We start from the raw sequence: 23,750 nt of genomic DNA on the forward strand, positions 1-23,750 counted from the left end.
TGGGAGAGGGGAGAAAGGGGAACGAAAATATATGTATATATACAATTTTCTCTCGCTTTATACAAACACAAACGTACTTTATACACTTGCGTTTGTATAAAAAAACGAGAGAGGCGAGGGAGAGAACGAGAGTGGCGAGCGAGATTCACCAGGAGAGAGGTGAAATAGCAGCAGTTTGCTATGAGGTACAATTAAATCAAACTATATTTATAGCATTTAATTTGAATTAATAGTTTGCTATTATATACAATTTTCTATTTTAAATCACAAGAAAGATCAATATAATAAAGGTAAATTTTGAGGGATGTCTATGAAATATACTCATAATAATTAAACAATATTAATTTTATGTTGATTTATAATGAGAAATTGTTATACATGGTTATTTACTATAATCATTTTAAATAGTTCAATATGTGCTTTGTTAATACACATATTATTACTTCATAATTTATTTCGCATAAATAATATCTAACCCGTGGTGGAAGAACTAACTAATTATTATCACATAATTCATAATAAAATAAAATAAATAACCAATTCTTAAGTCAAAGACAAGCTTTCATAATTTTATAATCAGATTTGCAATAAAACAGAAGTCATAATCATCATAAATACGGAAATAACTCCCTAGAAATTGAAAGTTTTGTATCAAAACCCTAACAATATAGAATAAGGGATGCAATCCCAAAAATCCAAGAAAACACAAGTCTAAAAAGGTCTAAGTCCGAAGATAAGTAATCAAAGGCATTCAGGAAGAAGTAGCTTACCATTGGATTCAAATATCACAAGTCTCACAATTGAGGTCTCGAAGCAGCTGCCTAACCATGCCCTGTATTCAACAATGAGAAAGAAAGTGTAGTATCAGTACACAATCATCATGTACTGATAGGAACATTAACTAATTCAAGTTATAAACATGAATAACCACACAATAAGAAAAACTGGTTCTTTTATGGAACCCACAAACAAACTGTTAGAGTATTGGTGTGTTATCTGAGCCAACCATTAGTATGTACCGGCGTGGTACCCAAGCCAATAATATGTGGATATCCCTATACCAAGTAGGATACCCATGCCAATTGTTATTATATACTAGCAGGTGTGGTATCCGAGCAAACTGTGGGGATATCCTTTACCAGGCATGGTACCCGTGCCAATCATCAAACACACATCATAATTACAACCCCAATGGATAAAAATAACACTTGTACACCCAAGTAAACACATTCATTGCATGTGATTGACAATATCATTTCAAATCATGTTCTTTCATTTTCCCTAATGATATATAATGCATGCATTATTAACAACAATAACATATAACATAAACGGGAAAATAAAATGTCATCACCTACCTCGAATCAAGCCTTGGAAGCTCTATTTAACCCGAGTTCTACCCTCGTTATGAATTTTGGCTTGTTCTTGATCTACAACAATAGCAAATAACACAATCAATGAATAATAACCTAAAAATACTTGGACTATATAATCAAATCCTAAACTCAGGCCATTCATATGATCATCCCTACCAAAACCAGGGTTATTCCACCATCAATTCAAGTTAAACTCTCATGTAAGGTCACCCAACAAGGATTCTAAGGCCTAAGAATCACGACACCAAAGTATGGAAGAAATTAACTTACCTTTACTAAAGAAATTGGTTGAGAAGTGAAGAAAATCATCCTTGGTCATCCCTCTCTCTTCCGAAAATATGTTTGCATAATTATGAGCGGCTTAGGGGAAATTTCTGGATAAACTCGCAACTAACCTCGCTATAGTGTCCCAACCCGCTATAGTGACTCTGCCATAGTGAGACCACCTACTATAGCGGGACCTACCCCAAGATACAGAGGTGTGACATTCACGGTAGTAGATTGCACGGAACGGAAACTCATAATTCTCTCCAAAAGTTCCCATTGCAACACACTTTGAACCTTGACGTTCTAGACTAGCCCCTTCACACTACATTTGATATCGAGAGTTCTACTTACCCGAATTTACTTCTGAAAAGCCTTATGGACTCAATAATGTCCTAGCTAGTAGAAAACCCAACCCAATCTTAGATATTTTAACTAATCATTTTTCGGATTGCCTTAGACCTCACCTTTCTCAGATTTTATCTAAGACTAGTCTAACCTAAAATTTTCAACTTGGCATTCCAAAAGGCTTTCTACCTAATATCTTTCACCAATGGTTCTCTCATAATGATCAAAATGAGTCATTACAATAGATATCAATTTACCCATCACTCATCCCCAAGCGACAATCAAGAAAACTAAGCTAAGTCAAGAAGAAAGTAGTACTTGAATCCTCAAACAAGTGAGGGTACTTGTCCCGCATGTCCCTAGCAATTTCCCAAGAAGCTTCATGAACCGGATGATTCTTCCATTGAACCTACATGACTTGATTTCCTTTTTTCTCAATTTTTGGACTTCCCGGTCAAGAATTTCAATCGGTTCCTCTTCATACTACGAGTCCTTGTCTAGAACTACCGCGTCCCACTTGATAATATAATGTCAAACACCGTGGTAATTCTTCATCATAGACACATGGAACACTGGATGAAGCCCAAACAAGTTGTATGGCAAGGGTAACTTGTAAGTTGTTGGCCACACACAATTAAAAATCTCGAATGTACTAATGTAACGAGGGATAATCTTACCATTCTTGCCAAATCTCATCACCTCTTTCATTGGTAACACCTTCAACAAAACATGTTCAACAGTTTAAAATGACATATCTCTTACTTTACGGTCTGCATATTCCTTATGTCTGCAGAGCTGCCAACAACTTGGCTTTGATGTTTCTTACCTTCTCTTGATATTCCCTACAAAAATAAACACCCAAAGGCTTCACATCACCAGCCTAAAACTACCCTATTGGCGATCTAGATCCTCTCCCATAAAGTGCCTCGAATGGTGTTAAATCTATACTTGAGGGATATTTTTTGTTATAGGAGAATACACACAAAGACAAGAATTGATCCCAATGACCTCTAAAGTCAATCACACATGATCTCAACATGTCCTCTAGCATCTGAATCTTCCACTCTGACTAGCCACTTGTCTAAGGATGAACAACTGTGCTAAAAGTGAGTTGCGTGCCCAACTCTTCATGTAACTTAACCTAGAACACAGAAGTAAACTGAGTGGATACAAAAATGAACCCATGCAACCTTACTATATTTTTGACAAGTCTTAGTAAACTTCAAAGAGTTATAATCCACTTTAATCATAATGAAATGGGCTGATTTAGTTAACGTGCCAATAATACCCCAGATGGAATCATACTTCCCCAAAGTCTTACGAGACCCACCATGAAGTTCATGGATATTCTTTCCCACTTCCAATCTGGAATGGGCATCCTTTATAATAATCATGTAGGCCTCTAGTGCTCATACTTTACATGTTGAAAATTCAGACACATACTCAGTTATGTCCCTTTTCATGACATGCCACTAAAAAGATGCCTGAAGTTCCGACACATTTTTGTTACACCTGAATGAAATGACTACCGTAACCCATAATGTTAACACCTTGTTGGATCAAGTCATCAACCCGAGGAACACAAATCCTCCTTTAAAGTTGAGCACTTTACCTGCATCCAATTTAGCATCTAGAGTCTCCCTATACACCACCTTGTTCTTGAGCTTGTTCAAATCCTCATCCTTAAATTATTTGACCTTGATTTCTTCGATAAATGTGGGCTGACCTGAATACTGGCCAATACCCCACCCTTTTCTGAAATCCTCAGGTGCATGAACTTAGATTCTAGAGTCTGAATCTCTCTAGCTAAGGGTCACTTGTTGACCCCATTAGCAAGCCAAACTGCCGAGGCGAACTGTCTTCTGGCTCAATGTATCTACCACCATATTGACCTTGTCCGGATGTTACAGAATGGCAACATCATAGTCCTTCAACAACTTCATCCACCTCATCTGTCGCAAATTTAGATCCTTCTAAGTGAAAAAACGTGGTTTAAACTACGATGATTCGTGAACACCTCACACTTAACAACATAAAGACAGTGTCACCAGATATTTAGAGCAAATACTACCCTTGTCAACTCGAAATCACGTGTTAGGTAGTTTCTGTCATGAACCTTCAATTGCCTTGAAACTTATGTTATAACGTTTTTGTCATGCATCAACACAACACCCAAACCTGAATGTGAATCATCACAAAACACAATAAAGTCTTTACCTTCCACTGGCAATAATAGGATAGAAGTCGTTGTCAAAAGTTTCTTGAGATTTTGGAATCTCTCTTCAAACGTCAGACCACACAAAGGGTACCTCTTTCTAATTCAGTCTAGTTAGGTGTGTAGAAATGAAACCAAAGTTCTGGAAAAATCATCGATAGTAGCTAGCAAGATCCAAAAATCCTAACCTCCATCACAGAACTAGGTCGGACCCTATTCTTAACTGCCTCATTATTTTTGGGATCTACCATCACCTTTTTTTCAAAACTACATGCCCTAAGAAGACCACCAAAGTCAACAATAATTCTTACTTTGATAACATGGCATACAATTTCTGTTTCACTAGGATACCCAGAACAATTCAAAGGTACTCTCCCAACTCCTCCTTAATCTTACAGTATATCAAGATATCATTTATAAAATCCATGAATGGATTGAAGACACAATTCATCAAACTTATAAAGATTGTTGCTGTGTTAGTTAATCCAAAAGACATTACAAGAACTCATAGCACCCATATCAAGTTCTGAAGGTTTTCTTAGGTATGTCCTCATATATAATATTTAATTGATGATATCCAGACCTTATATAAATTTTTGAGAACACTTAAGCAACATGCAACTAGTCAAAAAGATCATATATGTGAGGTAAATGATTCTTATTTTGGATAGTAACCTTATTCAAGTGATGGTAGTCTATGCACATCCTCATACTACCATCCTTTTCTTTACAAACAAGTACGAAGAACCCTATGGAAATGCACTAGGATGAAGAAACCCCTTATTTGGAAGCTCTTGAAGCTGGGTCTTGAGTTCTCTCAATTCTTCCAGAGCCATTTGGTAAGGAGGGATAGAGATTGGATGAGTGCCCCACTCCAAATCTATACTAAAATCAATATCCCTATTAGGAGGGGTACCAATCAGATCCGTAGGGAACACCTCTACAAATTTATAAACTACATGAATTGACTCAATAGAATGGGACTCTACACTAACATCCCAAAGATGAGTTAAGTAGGCTAAACGACCCGTCCCCACATGCCTTTTAGCTTGAATATAGGATATGATCTTTATTGGCTTAGACCTGCACACTCATTTCCACTCTAGTTCATTTGTACCCAAAATCTCTAGAGATATTGTCTTAGAATTTTAGTTCAAAAACAACATGATAAATAAACAACCATGTGATACCTAAGATCACATCAAAGTCCAACATATATAGAATGAAAAAATCTACCGAAGTTTGAAGACCTATAAACATCACAAAGAAAGAATGGTATACATGAGTTACTACTAAAGACTTTCTATCCAGGGTAGAAACATGAACAAGGGAATCAAGGATATCACAAATAAAGTCAAGTCCCAATTTAAATTTAACAGACTCGTATGAATAAGTGGAACACATGTCAAATAATACAGAATCCATGCTATTATAGACAAGCATAGTACATGTTATCACTGCATCCAATACCTCAGCTTCAGTCCTACCTAGGAAGACGTAACACTGGCTTTATAATCATTGTGGAAAACCTATGTACCTGGCAGAACCGCTCCCCTCCCAACATTACCATTTCCTCTACCATCATGGCCTCCATAATTATTACCTCACTCACCCTAAATGTGTCCTCGTCCATTACCACCTTCACTTATTGGGACTACCGCTCTAGTCTACTATTATACTAGGTTACTAGCCGACTTATGAGAGCATTATACTTAAAATGGCCCATCTCACCATAGTTGAAGCATCCTAAGTCAAGTGAGGGCTTACTGGCAGACGAATAGGAAACTCTTTGGCAGCCCTATGAAGAGACTCATGTGTGATCCCTCAATAACCACCCGTAGAAGCCAATAAACCAGACTGAATCTGGCAAGCTAAATACACATGATGACTAGAACCCTTGGAATAAGAACTACTATAGTTTACCACATTTTTGGGCCTCTTAAACAATGCTTTGGCCTATCCTGCCCACATAACTCCTTCCAACTTCTTCATAGAGTTGGTTATCTCATTGAAGCTCTTTCTTGTTGAAGTCATGTGCATAGAAAACACTTGTAACTTAGAATTCAAGCCCTTAACAAACAAATGAATCCTCTCCTGCTCAGTGCTCAGAAGTTGGGTAGAGAAACAAGACAAGGCATTGAATTTAGGCTCATATGTTGCTACCGACATGCTGACATACAATATACAAGTTTTGAAGCTTCTCATAGCAGTCCATAATGAACTCAAAAGTGTTTTCACTCAGTGTACCATGGGATAGTGGAGGCTTCATTTGCCAAAACTTAGTCAATAGATTATGCTTAGTACCAAACGCAATGGGACCCATCAACAGACGGAAGAAAGCCTTTGTACTTAAAACTTCATCCATTTTGGAGGTTGTAGTAGTAAAAAGGATACTTACTTAGGACCTTTAATTGGCATCGTAGGAGTGTTTCCCGTACCCGCTATCTCGCTTAGAAAATCTAATACTTTCTAAACCACCTCAGAAGACCTGCACCCCTAACCTATACCTCCACCTCTGGCTCACCATCCTCCTCAATCTCAATCTTAACTTCTTCCCCTAAAATGATCCTCGGTGGGGGAGGGGTTGTTGACTTTGGCCAAGCCATTGCCTGTCCTCTACCCATGCCGGGTGTTGCTTTCCCTCTGCTCATGTCTCTACCTCTGCCTTTACCTTTGGCTCTAACTGTAGATTCGTCTGTTAAAATTGGTACTCTGATTCTGTTATACCTAGTATCAACAATCTGCGGATAGAAGAGTGAAGGAGGTTAAATATTAATAAGGATTGACTGATACCAATTGGCATCAAGATATAGCACGAAAAAAGAAGAAAGAAGAGAAGTTCTTTAAAGTTTTGTAGCCTTCTAAAGAAAAATACAGATACCTTCATACATTTCCACAAGACTCTACTAGACGTATTTTCATATAATGAGATCCATGAACCTATGGCTCTGTTACCAACTTTGTCACGACCCCACCCGCCGTGAGTGGCACCCACACTAACCCGAAATGGAAAAACCAAGTAATTACTAGCATACAATCCATAATGAAATAAAAAATAACCAACTTATAAGTCAAATACAAGATTTCATAATTTCAAAATGAAGTTTGCAATAAAACGAAATTCATAAGCATCAACACTACAGAAATAACCTCCAAGAAACTAAAATTTGTGTACCAAAACTCTAACTATCTAGAATAGGAGGATACAACCCCAAAAACACATGAAAACAATAAGTCTAAAAAGGTTTAAGTACGTAGAGATGGACTAAGAAGATGAGAGGAATCCATGGCAGCCAAGAAGAAGTAGTTCAACCTTGGATTCAAATATCACGTCTCTCACAGTTGAGGTCTCAAAGCAGCCGCTTGAGTATGTCTTATACTCAATAAAGAGATAGCAAGTGCATTATTAGTAAATAAACACCATATACTGGTAGGATCATCAGTTAGTTCTAGTTATATGAGATATGAGCACGCAACCATAACCTAGTAAAACATATAACATAAAGTTTTAACACAAGTACAAAATATCATGCTCCTTGTTCCTATCCTGATTTGATATGCATAATAAATATGAACAACCGCGGTACAACAAGACAACATGGTTCTCTAATAAAACCCAAACAAACTGTTAGTGTACCGACATCGTACCTGGGCCAACCATAAATAGATATCCTCGTAGATCGGTGTGGTACCCATACCAACCGTTAGTATATATAAAGCATGGTATCCGAGCCAACAGTGGGAATATCCTTTACCAGGCGTGGTACATGTGCCAACCATCAAACACACATTAAATCACAATCACAATGAATGTCAATCACACTTGTGCATCCAAATAAACACATTCATTGCATGCATTTGACAATAATTATTATTTCAAATCATGTTCTTTCATTTTCTCGAATCATATATCATGTATGCAATACTAATAAAGGAGTTTGACAAACACATATAACATAAACAAAAAGAAAAACAACCATCACCTACCTCGAATCAAGCCTTAGAAGCTCTATCAAAACCAAGCCTTCCCCTTGTTATGACTTTCGGCTTATTCTTGGTCTAAAATAATAACAAATAACACAATCAATGAATAGTGGCCTAAAAGTACCTGAATTATAATTAAATCCTTAGCCTAGGCCATTTCCATGAATATCCCCACCCAAACCAAGGTTTCTCCACCATCAATTCAAGTCAAACTCTCCCCTAAGGTCACCCTACAAGAATTCTAACGCCTAAGAATCACAACACCAAGGTAGGGGAGAAATTAACATACCTTTACCTAAGAAAATTGGTGAAGAAGTGCAGAAAATCACCCTAGGTCTCCCCTCGCTCTTCCCAAAATGTTTTTCTAGAATTATGAGAGGTTTAGGGGAAGTTTATGCATAAACTCGTGTCTGTTATAGGAGCTCCACCATAATGAAATCACCCCCAATAGCGAGAATTAATTCCCCCATTATAGCAGAGTGGCACCCACTATAGTGACTTGTATGGAATAGAAACTCGAAATTCTCCCCAAAAGTTTCCATTTTGCAACATACCTTTGAACCATGACGTTCTAAATTACTTAACGCTAAGTTCGATATCGGAAGTTCTACTTATCTGGATTTACTTCTGAAAAGACTTATGGACTGAATAATGTCTTAACTAATAGAGAAACAAACTCAAGCTTAGACATTTTACCCAATCCATTTGGAAATTGCCTACCTCACCTTTCTTATATTTCATCTAAGAACCCAAAATTTTCAACTTGCCATTTCAAAAGTTCTCTTATCAAATTTCTTTCACCAATGGTTTTCCCATAACGATCGGAAAGGGTCCTTATAGTAAACCACCTGCAAGACTCTTAAAAAACCACATATACTCAAATTCCCCTTATTATATATGTCTTAGACCACCCAGTCTAACAAAATTGCACAAGCTAGTGAATGAGCAAAGCTCTCAATCAACATCCCGACTTAACAGTTACATGAAACATGTCCCACATGATCACAACCAACCTCCCAACCTAATTCATCACACCTTCCAGCAACACGAATCACCAGAATTCCCAAGGCATCATCGACAATGCTTAACATGCCATCCCGGTCTACACAAGAACCATCCCAACATTTAAAAACTATCCCGGCCACTCATGGACCAATATATAACAATCATATTACAAAGAAGTAAACCCAGTTCATTCAAGAAACTAACATACAAGAGAAAAATTAAAAAACATACCAGGCAAACATGGGATCACGAGCCAACCAAAAGATATCATATATCAAATGAGGTATCCGATTCAATCGATAATATGTACCAAGCATGGTACTCGAGCCAATTAGGAGATATCCTATACCAGGCATGGTACCTGAATCAACTAAAAATAGGTACTAGGCGTTGTACATGAGTCAACTAAGAGATATCCCATACCACGCGTGGCTCCCGAGCCAACCAAGAGATATCTGGTACCTAAGTCAACTGATAGTTACAAAAACACAATCACAATCATAATGAAATACAAACACACTTGCAAATACAAGTAAAAAAAATAACTTCATTGCATGAGATTGTAAACAATTCATCATTTCACATTCAAACCTTATGATTTCTCCAACATGCATTGTATAAATTTTACAATAGAGACAGTTAACATGCATATATATCCTAACCTGGAAAACAACAATCATCACCTACTCCTGGACGACTCCTTTCGAACATTTCTTCCCGCTTATGACCCAATATCCATAAATAACACCACTAAGATAACACCCAATAACAATCATGACGTCAACACCAGTGAATCAAGAACCCTTCCATCCTAGACAACTATAAACAGGCGTTCATCCGCCTAGACTTTGTGCCCGAAGGCCTATACATGCAACTCTCAACAATTAATATGTATTGTGCAATTAAAGATATGTCTAACTACTCAGTTAAGCTTAGCCTACTAGACGCCAAACAACTACTGAAGAACATTGAGCACGAGCTTCTAGATCCGAGGGGAGAATCCTAACGAGCATAGATCTGAAACCCATGGGCTTGACCCACCTTATGCTAGAATCCCTTCTCTCCCTTGTCCCAAAGCTTGGAGCAATTTTTGGAGGATTTTTGGAGTAACCCTCTTTTTTTTTACCACTGAAGAGGAGGAAAAATAAAAAAAAATTGTGTTTCTCAGTTTCTGCGCTGCTGACCCCACTATAGCAGTTGACATGCCGATACAACAGCGTTGCCATAGCAAAAATATTTCTGCTATGTCGGCATAACATCAGCCCAGGTCTATTTCAAATTCCAATTATTTTTTTCATGTCATCCAAATTTTAAATTGGCAACGTATTTTAAATTTTTTTGAGACTTCGCACGAAATGGTTACACAATTAAATTAAAATATTTAAATTGGGACACATGAAGTAACTTATATGAAAGAATTGTTGCTTTTTCTTGACCTCACCCCCTCACCCAAAAAGAATGAGTAGTTTGTCCATATTAGCATCACTTTAAACAAACAAAGCGTTTTGAATCCCATGTTTCTTCCCCCACCCTTTCTCTCTCACACAGATACACAGTGACACAACACAACACAACACAACCCAGCACACAATGCCTATATCACACTCTTCTTCCTTCTCCTCCTCCTCCTTATAAATAGCAATATATTCAGTAAAGAGCCTAATTAAATCTTGAAAAATGGCACCATGTTTATCTGTACTCTTTCTTGCTTTATTTGTTGTTTTTCTCTCTTCTCGTGTTCTTTCCCTTTCTTCATCCCATAATGAGGATGAGTTTATGTTATCTTCTGCTAAATTCCCTGTACCAATGGCAGAAAAACTCATCAAACAACTTAATTTGTTCCCTAAACATGATATCAACAAGGCTTCATCATCACCCTTAGCAGCAACTCATCAGCAAACTCTCTTTGAGAAGAGATTCAATTTATCTTATCTTGGTGATTCTGGGGCCACTGTTCAAGATTTGGGTCATCATGCCGGTTATTATCGTCTTCCACATACTAAAGATGCAAGGTATGGTTAACACAATTTTATAGTTATATTACTCATCTGTTTCAATTTATATGATTTATTTTTCTTTTTAATTAGTTCAAAAAATAATGACACATTTCTATATTAAATAATAATTTAATTATAAAATATATATTTTATCCTTAATAAATAATTTACAGTCATACAAATTTCTATCATTCATTTTGGATCACAAGTTTTAAAAATCTTCCTTTCTTTCTTAAACTCCGTATCAAATCAAATAACCTCACATAAAATGAATGGAGGAAGTACTAATGATTTATACGTATTTTTAATATAAATACCAAGTTTAGGCTAAAGTGCTAAATTCGGCAAAACTCGTAATCATTGAAATAGCCCCGCCGATGATGATTAATACATTCGATTTGTCACTTTATTACGCAAAGAATGACCCTTTTTTATTTCTAGAATTCTTTAATTTTAAAATTTTATTTTACCTTTAATAAAATGATTTTGTAGACCCAAGTCAAATAATGTGTGTTCTTAAATTCATGATTTTTTTATCACGACAACAAAAGAGATATTTAATAACAGTAAAATATATTATTACTAAAGTTTTAAGTGATATTTATATAGAATATTTATTATGATTATAAATACTCATATTATATTATATTATATTATATTATATTTTACTATAGAAAATCCTTTATTTATTATAGTGTGTCCAGTTAAATTCCAGAGAAAAAATATTTGGTAATTTTTAATGTTATTTTTATCTTTTGTTTTGGTGTAATTCTGAATTGTTTAATTTGTTTGGCAGGATGTTTTATTTCTTTTTTGAATCAAGAAGCAGCCAGAATGATCCAGTTGTTATATGGCTAACAGGGGGGCCAGGATGTAGCAGTGAATTGGCTGTGTTTTATGAAAATGGACCTTTCAATATAGCAGACAATATGTCACTTGTTTGGAATAATTTTGGCTGGGACAAGGTTTTTACTTATTTCATTTCAATTTAATTGCCTAGTTTTTTCTTTTAGTCAGTTTTAATTTATTTATTTTTAACAATTTTTTAATTTCTATTTTTACATATAACATATTTAAAATAACAAGATTAAAAATACATATTTTACATATTATTAATTTAAAATCATAAAATTCATGTGTTTACTTTTGTTCTTTGAAGATTAAGGCACTCTATTTCAAAAAAGTGGTAAGTACTGATGTAACAAGTTGAGGTGCATCTAAATTCATCCTAACACAATTTAATTATAGATAAAATAAAATATGGGTTTAGATATTTTGAAAATAATGATGAGAATTCACTCCACGTTATCAAAACATATATAATATCATTCAAAAAAAAAAATTATCATGCAAAGCATCTTTGTTTTTTACCAAGTAGAATTTTTTTTACATAGCAAATTTTCTTTTGTTTTGTTTTTAAATTTTTGAAGAGAAATTTGGCAGCCTTTTGTTCTATCTTCATTTACACGTAAAGTCCCATCCGCTTTGTGAACCTATACATCTTTAATTTCTACTTCCCCCCGCCCCCCGCCCCACAATGACATAGGGACATAACATAAAGTCCCCTAATAATCACTTTATTTGCTTTCATATTTTTCCTGAATAAATAAGATTCCACTACTCAAATTTCTGATAGAATTGTTGATTAAAGTAGTTTTTCAATATCAATTATTAGCTAGCAAAGGCCATAAATAAAAAATATTAGGCGCGAATTCCAATTACATTGACCCAATGGGCTCTCGAATATCAAACGGTTAAACTGGAAAAAGAGAGATTTTTTTGAATTGCACTCTTGATTCATGTTTGTAGTTAAACAAATATATAACGGAGTGAATTATAATTCGACAGATCTCAAACTTAATATACGTTGATCAACCAACTGGAACTGGTTTCAGTTATACATCAGATGATGATGACATTCGTCACGATGAAAGGGGTGTTAGCAATGACCTTTACGACTTCTTGCAGGTTTGTTACTCTGTGTTTTGTTCCTTTTTTTTTTTCTCTTGTTCCAAATCTAAAGTTTAAACCTCTACTTTTTTTAATAATATTATTGTCCAAATATTTGAATGTTATTTCTTTGTCCTTTTTTATGCATAGGCTTTCTTCAAGGCACATCCTCAGTATGTAAAGAATGATTTTTACATAACTGGAGAATCATATGCTGGGCATTACATTCCTGCATTTGCTTCTCGCGTTCATCAAGGTAACAAGAATAAAGACGGAATTCCTATAAATCTTAAGGTAATTTATAATAATTAACTCATTTTGCAAAGCTAATTTGCTTTGTTTGGACTGGTTGCGGTGCTAATTCAGTTAATTATATTCGATTAGGGATTTGCCATTGGTAATGGACTCACTAATCCAGAAATTCAGTACAAAGCCTACACTGACTATGCATTGGATATGAGATTGATCAAACAATCTGATTACAATGTCATTGACAAGTCATATCCAAAATGTCAACAGGCAATTAAGCTTTGTGGTAATCTTCATCTCACCAACTGTATTTATCATTTAAATCCTACACTATTCTTGACATCATCTGTGTGCTATGCAAAATTTTTAGGAACTGATGGTGGAAGTGCTTGCATGGCGGCATATCTTGTTTGCACAAGTATCTTCAACAAGATAATGAATGTTGTGGGTAACAAAAATGTAAGAAAGCATAATTTCTTTTATTTTTCTCTCCGAGCTAATAGTATGGTAACTAGAATCACACCGATTTCTAACCATAACATTACATAAAAACTGGAATTATCTATGAACTTCATTGCTAGATTACTCATAGCTAACAAACTTTTTTGATAAATGGTAGCTAACTCATTGTTGAATAAGATTAGCTACGGATGTTGATATTTAGCTACTGAATTTGTCCTGTCGCTAATTCCAATATTTTTAGTAGTGTAACATGTATTAACTCATTACTTGGGACCTGCAGTACTATGATGTCAGAAAGACTTGTGATGGTGATCTCTGCTATGACTTCTCCAACATGGAAAATCTCCTCAATGATGAACAGGTTAAACATGCCCTTGGTGTCGGGGATATTGAGTTTGTGTCGTGTAGTTCTACAGTTTACCAGGCAATGCAGTTGGATTGGATGAGGAATCTTGAAGCTGGTATTCCTCCACTCCTTGAAGATGGAATCAAGCTACTTGTCTATGCCGGGGAATATGATCTTATCTGCAACTGGCTAGGTAAGCTTCATTCATTTGTGATAGTACATTTTTTATGTGCAGTCAATGGAAATCTACTTATACAGAGCTAAATAGTTTGAGGTAAGCTTAAAAGGCATAACATGCTCAGTATAGCCGACCCCAATTTATTTGTGATAGAGACATAGTTTTAGTTATTGTGATTCATAACTAAACTATTTTTCATGCTATGGACAGGGAACTCGAGGTGGGTGCATGCAATGGAATGGTCTGGACAGAAAGATTTTAGGGCAGCACGATCGGTTCCTTTTACAGTAGATGGTGAAGAGAAAGGAATTGAAAAGAACCACGGGCCTGTAACATTCCTTAGGGTCCATGATGCAGGACACATGGTTCCAATGGATCAACCTAAGGCAGCACTTGAAATGCTGCAGAGATGGATGCAAGGGAAATTGTCTAAGGAAGGTCACTTTGCTCATATGTAGTTTCTTCAACTTACAATTAAGGCCCAATAACAGTTTTACAAGTTCATATGGAAAAATGTGATACAAATCATGCAAATACTCTTTCAAAATTTCATGTCTATTTTGAGGAGAATGGTGTTCTGTCTGAGGTTACACTAAGCATGTATTAAAAAGTTGAAAAACCACATCAACTCTTGAAAAGAGCTTATATGTAACAAGTATTCATGGTGAGTCATGGATATATGTTTATCATGCAACAATAGTTAATAAAATCTTGATTTGTTTTTCCAATTACTAGATGCTTTTGCAATCTGATCTTAAGGAACCTGGTTCCTTAAGTTCGTCTACACAATAAAGTAAACAACAGACAGTGTATGTGACTATGGAAACTCTCCTTGCCCAAGAGAGTAAAAACCAAGACCTACAATGTGTAGGATTTTCAACCAACTTAACTATCTCAAAGAGCGATTTCAAATAATAACTCTATAATCTAGGGACTAACTCTAGTACCTCAACTCCTACCATTTACTCCAACTGTAATACTACCTTCAGAGACGATAAAATCTTGTCTTTGAGACCACTGTCACAAACTCACAACTACACAATTAGGAGATTACTGTACTGCCCCTCAATAAACTCTTATAGCAGACTCGATCACAACAACCTAAACACTTTCTAATTAATTTTAGGCTTTTTTTTTTGTTTTGTTCTCAATCTTCACTCTTTTGTCTATTGCCCTTGAGAGAATTCCGATTTTGTTTTACAATAGCTGATTTTCTCTGTGCCACCTCTCTTCCTATGTATATATTGCATGAAATAAGACACAACTATCCCTAGACTATGACTATTGACTAGTGATGGCAAATGGGCGGGCTGAAAATGGATCAACATAAAATGAGTAATAATTCAATCCGCTCATATTTGATATTGGGTAAAAATGGATTGGGTAAAAAATGGGTTGGATAAAATACTAGTTTACCCATATTTTACCTATATTTTCATGAGTAAATAGTACTCTACTTAAGAATTCAACATGGAGAAAATATTTTAGTCTTTTTTTAGATGAAAAATATTGAAAATGCTTCATTTAGTTTTATTGTATCATAAAAGTAAAAAAAAATAAAATCCTATAACTTTTCAATATATAATAAATTTATGTAATAACAAGGGCAATTTTTTTTTTTAATTTCAAAGTAAATGAATATTTGCATTTTAGGACTAAAACATGGTTAATGCACTTTAAGCAATGTATTGACTAATACATGATTTGCTTATTTTACACTATTATTTATTATCTACTATAAAATAAAAAATATAATTATAATTAACAAAAGAAATATACATTTAAAATATATATTTTTGGAGGGCCAAATACTTAATAAAATAATTAGTTCTAGAAGAACATAAAAAGGAAGAGAAGTTACAATATTTTTAGTGTTATCATGAATTTTGAGTGAATAAAAGTTAGAAGTTTAACCCATTTGGCTAATCCATATTTTACGCATATTTTTATGGGTTGAAAATGAGTATCAACCCATATTTTACCCATGTAAAAGGTCACTCACCCAACCCATTAAAATATGGGCGGGTTACCAAAATATGAGCTCATTTTGAAGGCATTAACTATGATTAATATCTCAGAGACACATCTAAACTTAACTAGGCTCCTATTACCCCCTAAACTAATTTAAGATGGAATAAATGCACCCTAAATTATGACGTGACATAGAGAGTGCGCACACCCGCTTGAAGACAATTAAAGATGACAAAAATAATTTTAAAAATAATTAATATGTACACATGTCATTTTTTAATTGTACATTACTTGATTAATTACATCTAATTAATTAACTAGACTCCTACATCTTCTAAACCATTCCACTATTTCTCACAATATTAACATAGAGAAAAATAACTCTTTTAGGGAAAAAAATCTAGTTAACTCCATGGAATCTTCAGCTCCTCACAGTGAAGATTCAATGGTTTACTCAACTGTGAAGGTGATGTTAATTTCGTCAACCTTACCATTTCATGTAAAAAATACTTTAAACAAATTCAAATCTTTCTCCAGCGTATTCTTGAGTCATCTCTCAGGTCATCTTCTCCGGCGTCATCTTTGATCGACAATTGGAGTAAAAACCCTAGTAATTCAACATATACTCACCATTTTACTTTCTTGTTACTCAAATCTCCACTTTTTCTTTCCTCGAATCTAGGATTTTTTCGTTTCAAATTCAATTTGTAACGATCTCTTGCGTGTTTTCTATTGTTTGATCTAAGACGTTGATTTTTCTGTCTTGGAGCCGTTAATTTTTGTGATGTTTTTTTTTTTTTTTACCCTCCCTAGGAGCTCGCACCCCTTTTGCTCCCTTGGTGACTCGAACTCACAACCTTCGGGTTGGAAGTGAAGGGTGCTTACCATCCGAGCAACTCCCTCTCGTCAATTTTTGTGATGTTCAATTTACACAAAGAAATTGTTCTTGGCCGATAATTTTCTGTTGAAATGATACTAAAATAAACAGAAAAAATAATCAAAATTATGAAGAAAGAGAAAAAGGGGATTTTATTGAAAATAATAATAATTTAATGCTTGATGAAAAAATGCCGTGCATGTTTAACATAAACAGAGGATACTCATTTGGTTATCTATGTCACCTCAACATTTATTGTATCTTTATTCCAATTTTAAATAAGTTTAGGCATAATAGAACCTTAGTTATGTTTAAATGTGTCTTTGAAATTTTGATCATAGTCTAGGAGCCTTATTCTATGTTGCATCCCAAGGTTCACTTTCCTTGCAAGACTTAACTTAAGTTTTTCTTTGATTGATTTTCCTTAGGCTTTCAAGTGTCATCTCTTTCCATCTATAGTATCGTGCATTCCTTGTAGGACATTTACCTAGTCATATTTGTAACAACAACACAAGAATAAACCACGAGTCTGGTTCATGATTTGAATAATAGAAGAACTTGGCTCACTTGTCCATCATCAAAACTATATGCTCCCTCTGTCCCGTTTGATATGCACCATTAGACTTTCACGATATTTAAGAAAGAAGGAAGTCTTCTGAAACTCGCGGTCTTAAACAATCTTTGTTTTTTAGTTAAAGGATGGGGAAAGCCTCTTTTTAATAAAATGGAACAATTATTACAAGCTAACACCAGGTCCAGACAATGACCCGGTCCAACTAACAAAACGAACCTAATCTAGTTTGGAAACTTAATCTTAAAAAGAAATAGGAAAGAGCTTCACTTGGAAATCGTCTTCCTCCTCAGAAGCTCTTTCTATCTGAGCCCTAGTCCATCAATCTTCACTTATCAATCGCTCTCACCGTGCTCCTTCTTCTGATCCATCACCGTCCTCCTTGAAACAACCAAACTGTACCTTGAGTTTTGGGTGTATTTCACTTTGGACGTTGACAAGTCCCACCAACATCGTGAAATCATCCCAATCAGAGACTTCTCCACCTTAGAGTATCATCAAAGAAGCTTCAAGCTAGATTATTTCCTCAATCTTATGCTTATCTTTACTCTTACCTAAAGTAGACCTCATAACGTTGATCCCTTATCTTTGACAGATTGATCCGAACAAGGAGCTAATACCAGTGTTTAAAACCTTGGGTCAAACTTACTCCTGTCTACCTCAAGTACGTTGTCTTTTTATATTCTCTTCCTTTCTAATCTGCATGCATCTTCCCTCTGTATGTGTTATTTCTGATATGTGTGAATCATGTTCTTATGTTTGGCTTGAAATTTAGAAGTGTCTAGCAACTTTGCTTTTGTATTACTCATTGTGCTCATAACCTGCATATTGTAGCTTTCGTATCCTTAGATTAGGAATTTGCCTTTTGTCCATGTTTAATAATGTCTTAGCTTCATTAGGTAAAGCCTGAAAATCAGTAAAACTTATTGTTTCAGTACATGCAAAAGAAAAATAAAGTTATAAAATCTGCCAGTTTATTTCCATCTCTCAAAGAGTGTTCAAATGCCACCTCCAACCCTTCCTTAAGAACTTGAACTCGTCTTATCTCCAATGCCACCTCCCAAGGAAAGTTCCACAACCCATCTATCATATTCTTGACAGCTAATGAATCAGTTTCCATAACCAATGGGAATAAATTCTTATTTTTGCAGAATTCCAGTCCTAATCTCAGTGCTACAATTTCTGCCACTAGATTGTTTGACACTCCAATAATCTTTCCTTCAGCATGTATAAGATCACCTTGATCATTTTGAACACAAAAAGCAGTAGAGCTTGGCCCAGGATTACCTTTTGAAGCCACATCTGTATTGCACTCGAAGGTGTTCTCCCTTGGTAGATTTCAATAAACCACCTTACAACCTATCCTAGGAGTAGACCCTGCTAAGAATCTCACCAAATTAGGCCAGTTATTAGGTATCTTATACATCCATGGATATAAATGCTTTGCTAACAACACTAAAATCTTGACTATCCTTCCTCTCATATTCATAGAAGACATAGTACCACCAAATTTAATAGCATTCCTTCTTTTCCATATTTTCCACAAAATGAACATTGGTACAACTATTAACAATGGTTTAAGCTTTGTTGAAGCATTTACATTCTACCATTTATAAACAATGTCTTTCAACTGCAAGAAAGGTCCTTCTACTCTTACTGTGCCTGCAAAGTATCTCCATACAAAATTAGATGCTTGACAATTAAAGAAAAAAGTGTTCAATAGGACTCCATCCTCACAACAACAACCACCCCATCACTCATCCTATTTTCGACAAGAACCTCTCCAATAGGAAGTCTTTGTTTCCAAAGTCTCCATATGAAAAAGGATATCTAAAAAAGGATTCCTTTATTCCAGATATAGTTGAAGTTCATACATAGTCCATGTTTCTCTCTCAGAAAATCCCAAGAAGAACCTACTTAGAATTTTCCATCTTTCTTTAGTATCCACCAAGGTTTGTCCCACCATTCATCTTCTTCTGTATTCCTCACCAACTGTATCACATCTTTTCTAAATTCATCCCCAATACTAATTTGCAGCATGTAAGAGTTCCACTCCCCATTCAAATAACACTGTCTAACTTCTTCCAGCTGCAAGTTTTTAGCTGTGTCAATAGGCAATATGTAGTGGAGAGCTCCTAACTGTGAACAATTGTCAGACCAGACACTCGAATGGACATTTTTAGGTTCCCACCAAATATTTTGGTCTATCAAATATCTACCCTCTCACGTATACTTCCAGGTTAATGAACCACTTTTGCATTCAACAAATTGTGGTCATTTTTTTACAATACTTATTCCACATAAAATTTGTCCACAAAGTCTTCTGTGTTCTAAACATCTACCATAATTTTGCAAATAAAGCTTTTGAAACATTAAATAGGAATCTAAAACCCAATCCACCTTCATCCTTGGGTTTACCGATCTCAGACCAAGTCACCCAATGCTTGTTATCTCCTACTTCTCTAAACTTCCAGAAAAATTTAGCGAAGACTCTATGCAAGTCTGGAATGACACATCTTAGGGGGGGGATAGCAGACAAGACAGAGATAGGAATGTTGTTTAAAATATTTTGAATTAATACTACCTTACCCCCAAAAGAATGTAACTTCCCTTTCCATACCTGCAGTTTGTTGTGAACCTTCTTTATCAATTCAGAAAAGTGAACTTTTTTCTTTTTAGCATGACCAATAGGACATCCCAAATACATTATAGAAAACTTCCCTCTAGTAAAACCAGTCATATCTTCAACACTAGAGATCATAATTTGTGCTATCTTCTGATATACAAAAAAAAGGACTCTTTTCTGTATTAATCTTCTGCCCTGACTGTTTCTCATACTCTCTTAAAATATTCATTAATAAATCTAGAGATTTTCCATCTGCAGAAGTAAAGAAAATAGTATCATCTGCATATGCCAGATGATTTATGCTATCACTCTATTTAGGTAATCCAAATCCTTTATATACCTCATTACAGAACACAAAATTTAAACCTCTTGAAAGCACTTCAACAATAAGAATGAATAGGGAAAGAGATAGTGGGTCCCCTTGCTTCACCCCTTTAGTTGAGTGAAATACACCAATAGCTTGCCCATTGAGAAGGATAGAATACCAGTTGTTAGCAACCAATCTCCAAATTTTATCCACACCACCAACATCAAAGCCCATTCTTTCCAACACTCTTATAAAAATATCTCCAATCCACCCTGTCATAAGCCTTTGCCATATCAGGTTTGATAACTATATTTGCTGGATTACCTCTCTTACTAATGTCATATATAATTTCCTGGGATAGTAACAGATTTTCAGTGATACTTCTCCCTTTCACACAACCAAATTGGTTTTAGGAAATCAATAATGGAAGTAAAACTCTAATTCTATCATTCATCACCCTGGAAATTACTTTTGATGAAATTACTTAGACTAATTTGCCTCATGTCTGAGAAAGATTGAATTATTTCCTTTTTAGGCAGTAGAACCAAATTAGTATGAGTAATAGACTTAGGAGGAGTGACCCCTTTAAAGAAAGCATTAACCAATGAAACTCCATCATCACCAATAATATCCCAACAATGCTGCTAAAAATACCCAGTAGGGCCACTAGCACTGTCTCCATTAAGATCAAACACAACCTTCTTTACCTCCTCTCTTGTAGGCTGTCATTCAGTTTACTGTTGTCCCCTGCATTAACACTTTGTTGAACATATCTCAATAAAGAGATATCCTCACCATTATGATTACATTTGAAAGAACTCCTGAGCAGCTCCTGCTAGCTTTTCTACTCCTTTCACCCATACTCCTTCCATATTCTGAATTTTGTTAATATTCAACCTCTTTCTCCCGCCCTTCACTTAAATATGAAAGAACCTTGTATTTTTTTCTCCCTCTATAAATCATTCAATACTTGCTTTCTGTCTCCAATATTCTTCTTCTTCAAAATGCACATATTTCTTTAATTCTGCATGAGCCTGATGTAGTATTCTTCTATTATCAGCAATAGGGGCAACTTCAAATAATTCTTCCTTCATTCTAACAATCTCCTCACTGTTAGATAATTGTTTGAAGTTATCTCCAAAATATACCTTACTCCGATGTGACAAGGCAACTGTAGTCTTCTTCATCTTTTGTTTCCAACTAATAAACACATCTACCTCATCTAATACCCAAGTTTCTTTTACTACCTGCTGTAAATTTGCTCTTTTGTCCAGAATTTGAGAAATCTTAAAGGTCTTCTAATTGAATGATTCTGTTGACCACAAGTAAGCAACATAGGAGCGTGATCAGACCCTGTTCTTGCCAAATGTTCTGCTTCTACTATCCCAAACTTTACCATACAAGCCTGGCTCATTACGTACCTATCAAGCCTTTTGAAAATACATTGATTATCAATCGTTCCATTCCACCATGTAGAAGGGCTTCCATTGAAATTAACATTTGTAACACCCCAAATTTGAAACGAGGCTAAGTTGCAGAATTGGGACTTACAGGTGCCATCCATGGAGGCCATCCTCAACCGGTTGAGCCATAGACCATAGGTAGGTTCGTGGAAGAAGCCACCAAATTTTATCTAGGCCAGGACTACGACAAGACCTATGGACCATAGGTGGGACCACAGTCCATGGTCGATAAGTCATGGGTCAAGGCAAAAGTCTCTGACAAGAGACGCCGGTGTGCAGGACGGGCCGTACGTCCATCCACGGCTCATCGGTCGAGGTCCCGTGGTTCACTTTTGGCAGTTATTTTTAAGAGCTTAAAGGTCTTTTCGGTTTTAATTAAATCAATGTGGTGTCATTTTTCATAAGTCTAAAACACCTCCATAAGTATTTTTAATCCCCAAAATCCCCCATCCAATTCATTCTCTCAAAATTCCAAAAGAATTCCCAAAACTCCTTTCAAATATCCTCTCCCTAGTAGATAGAAGAAGAAGAAGAAGGAGGAGATTGAAGTTAGGTAAAAATTAAGTCTCCTAATTTTCAAGCTTTGGTGGGCATTGTCACTAAGGTATGATAGCTTTTCATCCATGGGATCCTTCCTTCCATGGAGTCCCTTAGAATTCCACAATTTGAAGAAGAATTCCCCAATTCTAGTTAAGGTTTCTTCCATTGTTGTGGGTTTTGATGAATGTTGATCCAATTGAGTGGATTATGATTGTTTATGATTGAATTGACAGAATTGCATTTTAGGATGAAATTACATGTACCCATGCCTATCCTATGATTTTAGTGTTGAATTGATATAATGGATTTGATGCCATGTGAGGGAAACTCTATGGGTTAGATGTATCCTTATAGGATTAGTGATTTATGATTTGAATTGCTTTAGATTGAAGCATATATGATGAATATGATGTAAATTGCTTGAGAGTAAAGCATAGATGATGATAATGAGATGTAGTACTTTGAGAGTAAAGCCTAGACTATGCATTGTTGATTGTTAATGCTATGATGTGGATGAGATACTTCCTATAACGAATTGATAAGCATGGTTGGATGAATGTGAAAGACTTACTCACATGAATGATTTTAGGTTGAAAGGATTGCTCACCTAAAATGAATCTAGACTAAGATGTTTAATGAATGATGAGGCTAGAGGCGATTACCCTTGACCTCCATATGAAAGGATATGAGGCGATTCCCCTACTCCTTAGAATTGAATAAGAGGCGAGTCCCCACGTTCCTACTATGATGAATGGACATGAACGCGAGTACCCATGCTCCTTATGAAATGATGTTGAGGTGAGTACGCGCATCATATGATGAGATTATGAAGGCGAGTACCCACAATCTAAAAGTAAGTAAAGCAAGAGGCGAATACCCATTAGACTTTATGAACTATGCATTGAGGCGAATCCCCATGTCTTTAAAAGTAAGTATGACTAATGTGATTATGTTATGATGATGATTTCTTGGAGTGTTGCTAGATATGCCTTCCATGATGTAAGCTTGATGAGAGGCGGAT

General features: G+C 35.5%; 1 protein-coding gene across 1 annotated transcript; it reads left to right on the forward strand.

Annotated features, from left to right (window-relative positions):
* The first annotated feature begins 10,690 nt into the window (after positions 1 to 10,690).
* Positions 10,691 to 15,108, forward strand: LOC102591865 (serine carboxypeptidase-like). The gene is made up of 8 exons (XM_006343675.2): positions 10,691 to 11,204; positions 11,986 to 12,154; positions 13,038 to 13,157; positions 13,290 to 13,433; positions 13,524 to 13,674; positions 13,759 to 13,847; positions 14,131 to 14,389; positions 14,585 to 15,108. The coding sequence occupies exons 1-8, from the start codon at positions 10,870 to 10,872 to the stop codon at positions 14,830 to 14,832; spliced, it is 1,515 nt and encodes a 504-aa protein (XP_006343737.1). The 5' UTR covers positions 10,691 to 10,869; the 3' UTR covers positions 14,833 to 15,108.
* The last annotated feature ends 8,642 nt before the right edge of the window (positions 15,109 to 23,750 follow it).

The sequence above is a fragment of the Solanum tuberosum genome, unplaced genomic scaffold (assembly GCF_000226075.1).
Source record: "Solanum tuberosum cultivar DM 1-3 516 R44 unplaced genomic scaffold, SolTub_3.0 scf00049, whole genome shotgun sequence".
Classification (NCBI taxonomy): domain Eukaryota; kingdom Viridiplantae; phylum Streptophyta; class Magnoliopsida; order Solanales; family Solanaceae; genus Solanum; species Solanum tuberosum.

Coding starts and splice junctions, on each gene's coding strand:
- LOC102591865 (XM_006343675.2), top strand. CDS start 10,870: ATGGCACCATGTTTATCTGTACTCTTTCTTGCTTTATTTGTTGTTTTT. Junction 13,434..13,523: donor GAATTCCTATAAATCTTAAG/GTAATTTATAAT, acceptor ATATTCGATTAG/GGATTTGCCATTGGTAATGG. Junction 13,675..13,758: donor ACAGGCAATTAAGCTTTGTG/GTAATCTTCATC, acceptor CAAAATTTTTAG/GAACTGATGGTGGAAGTGCT.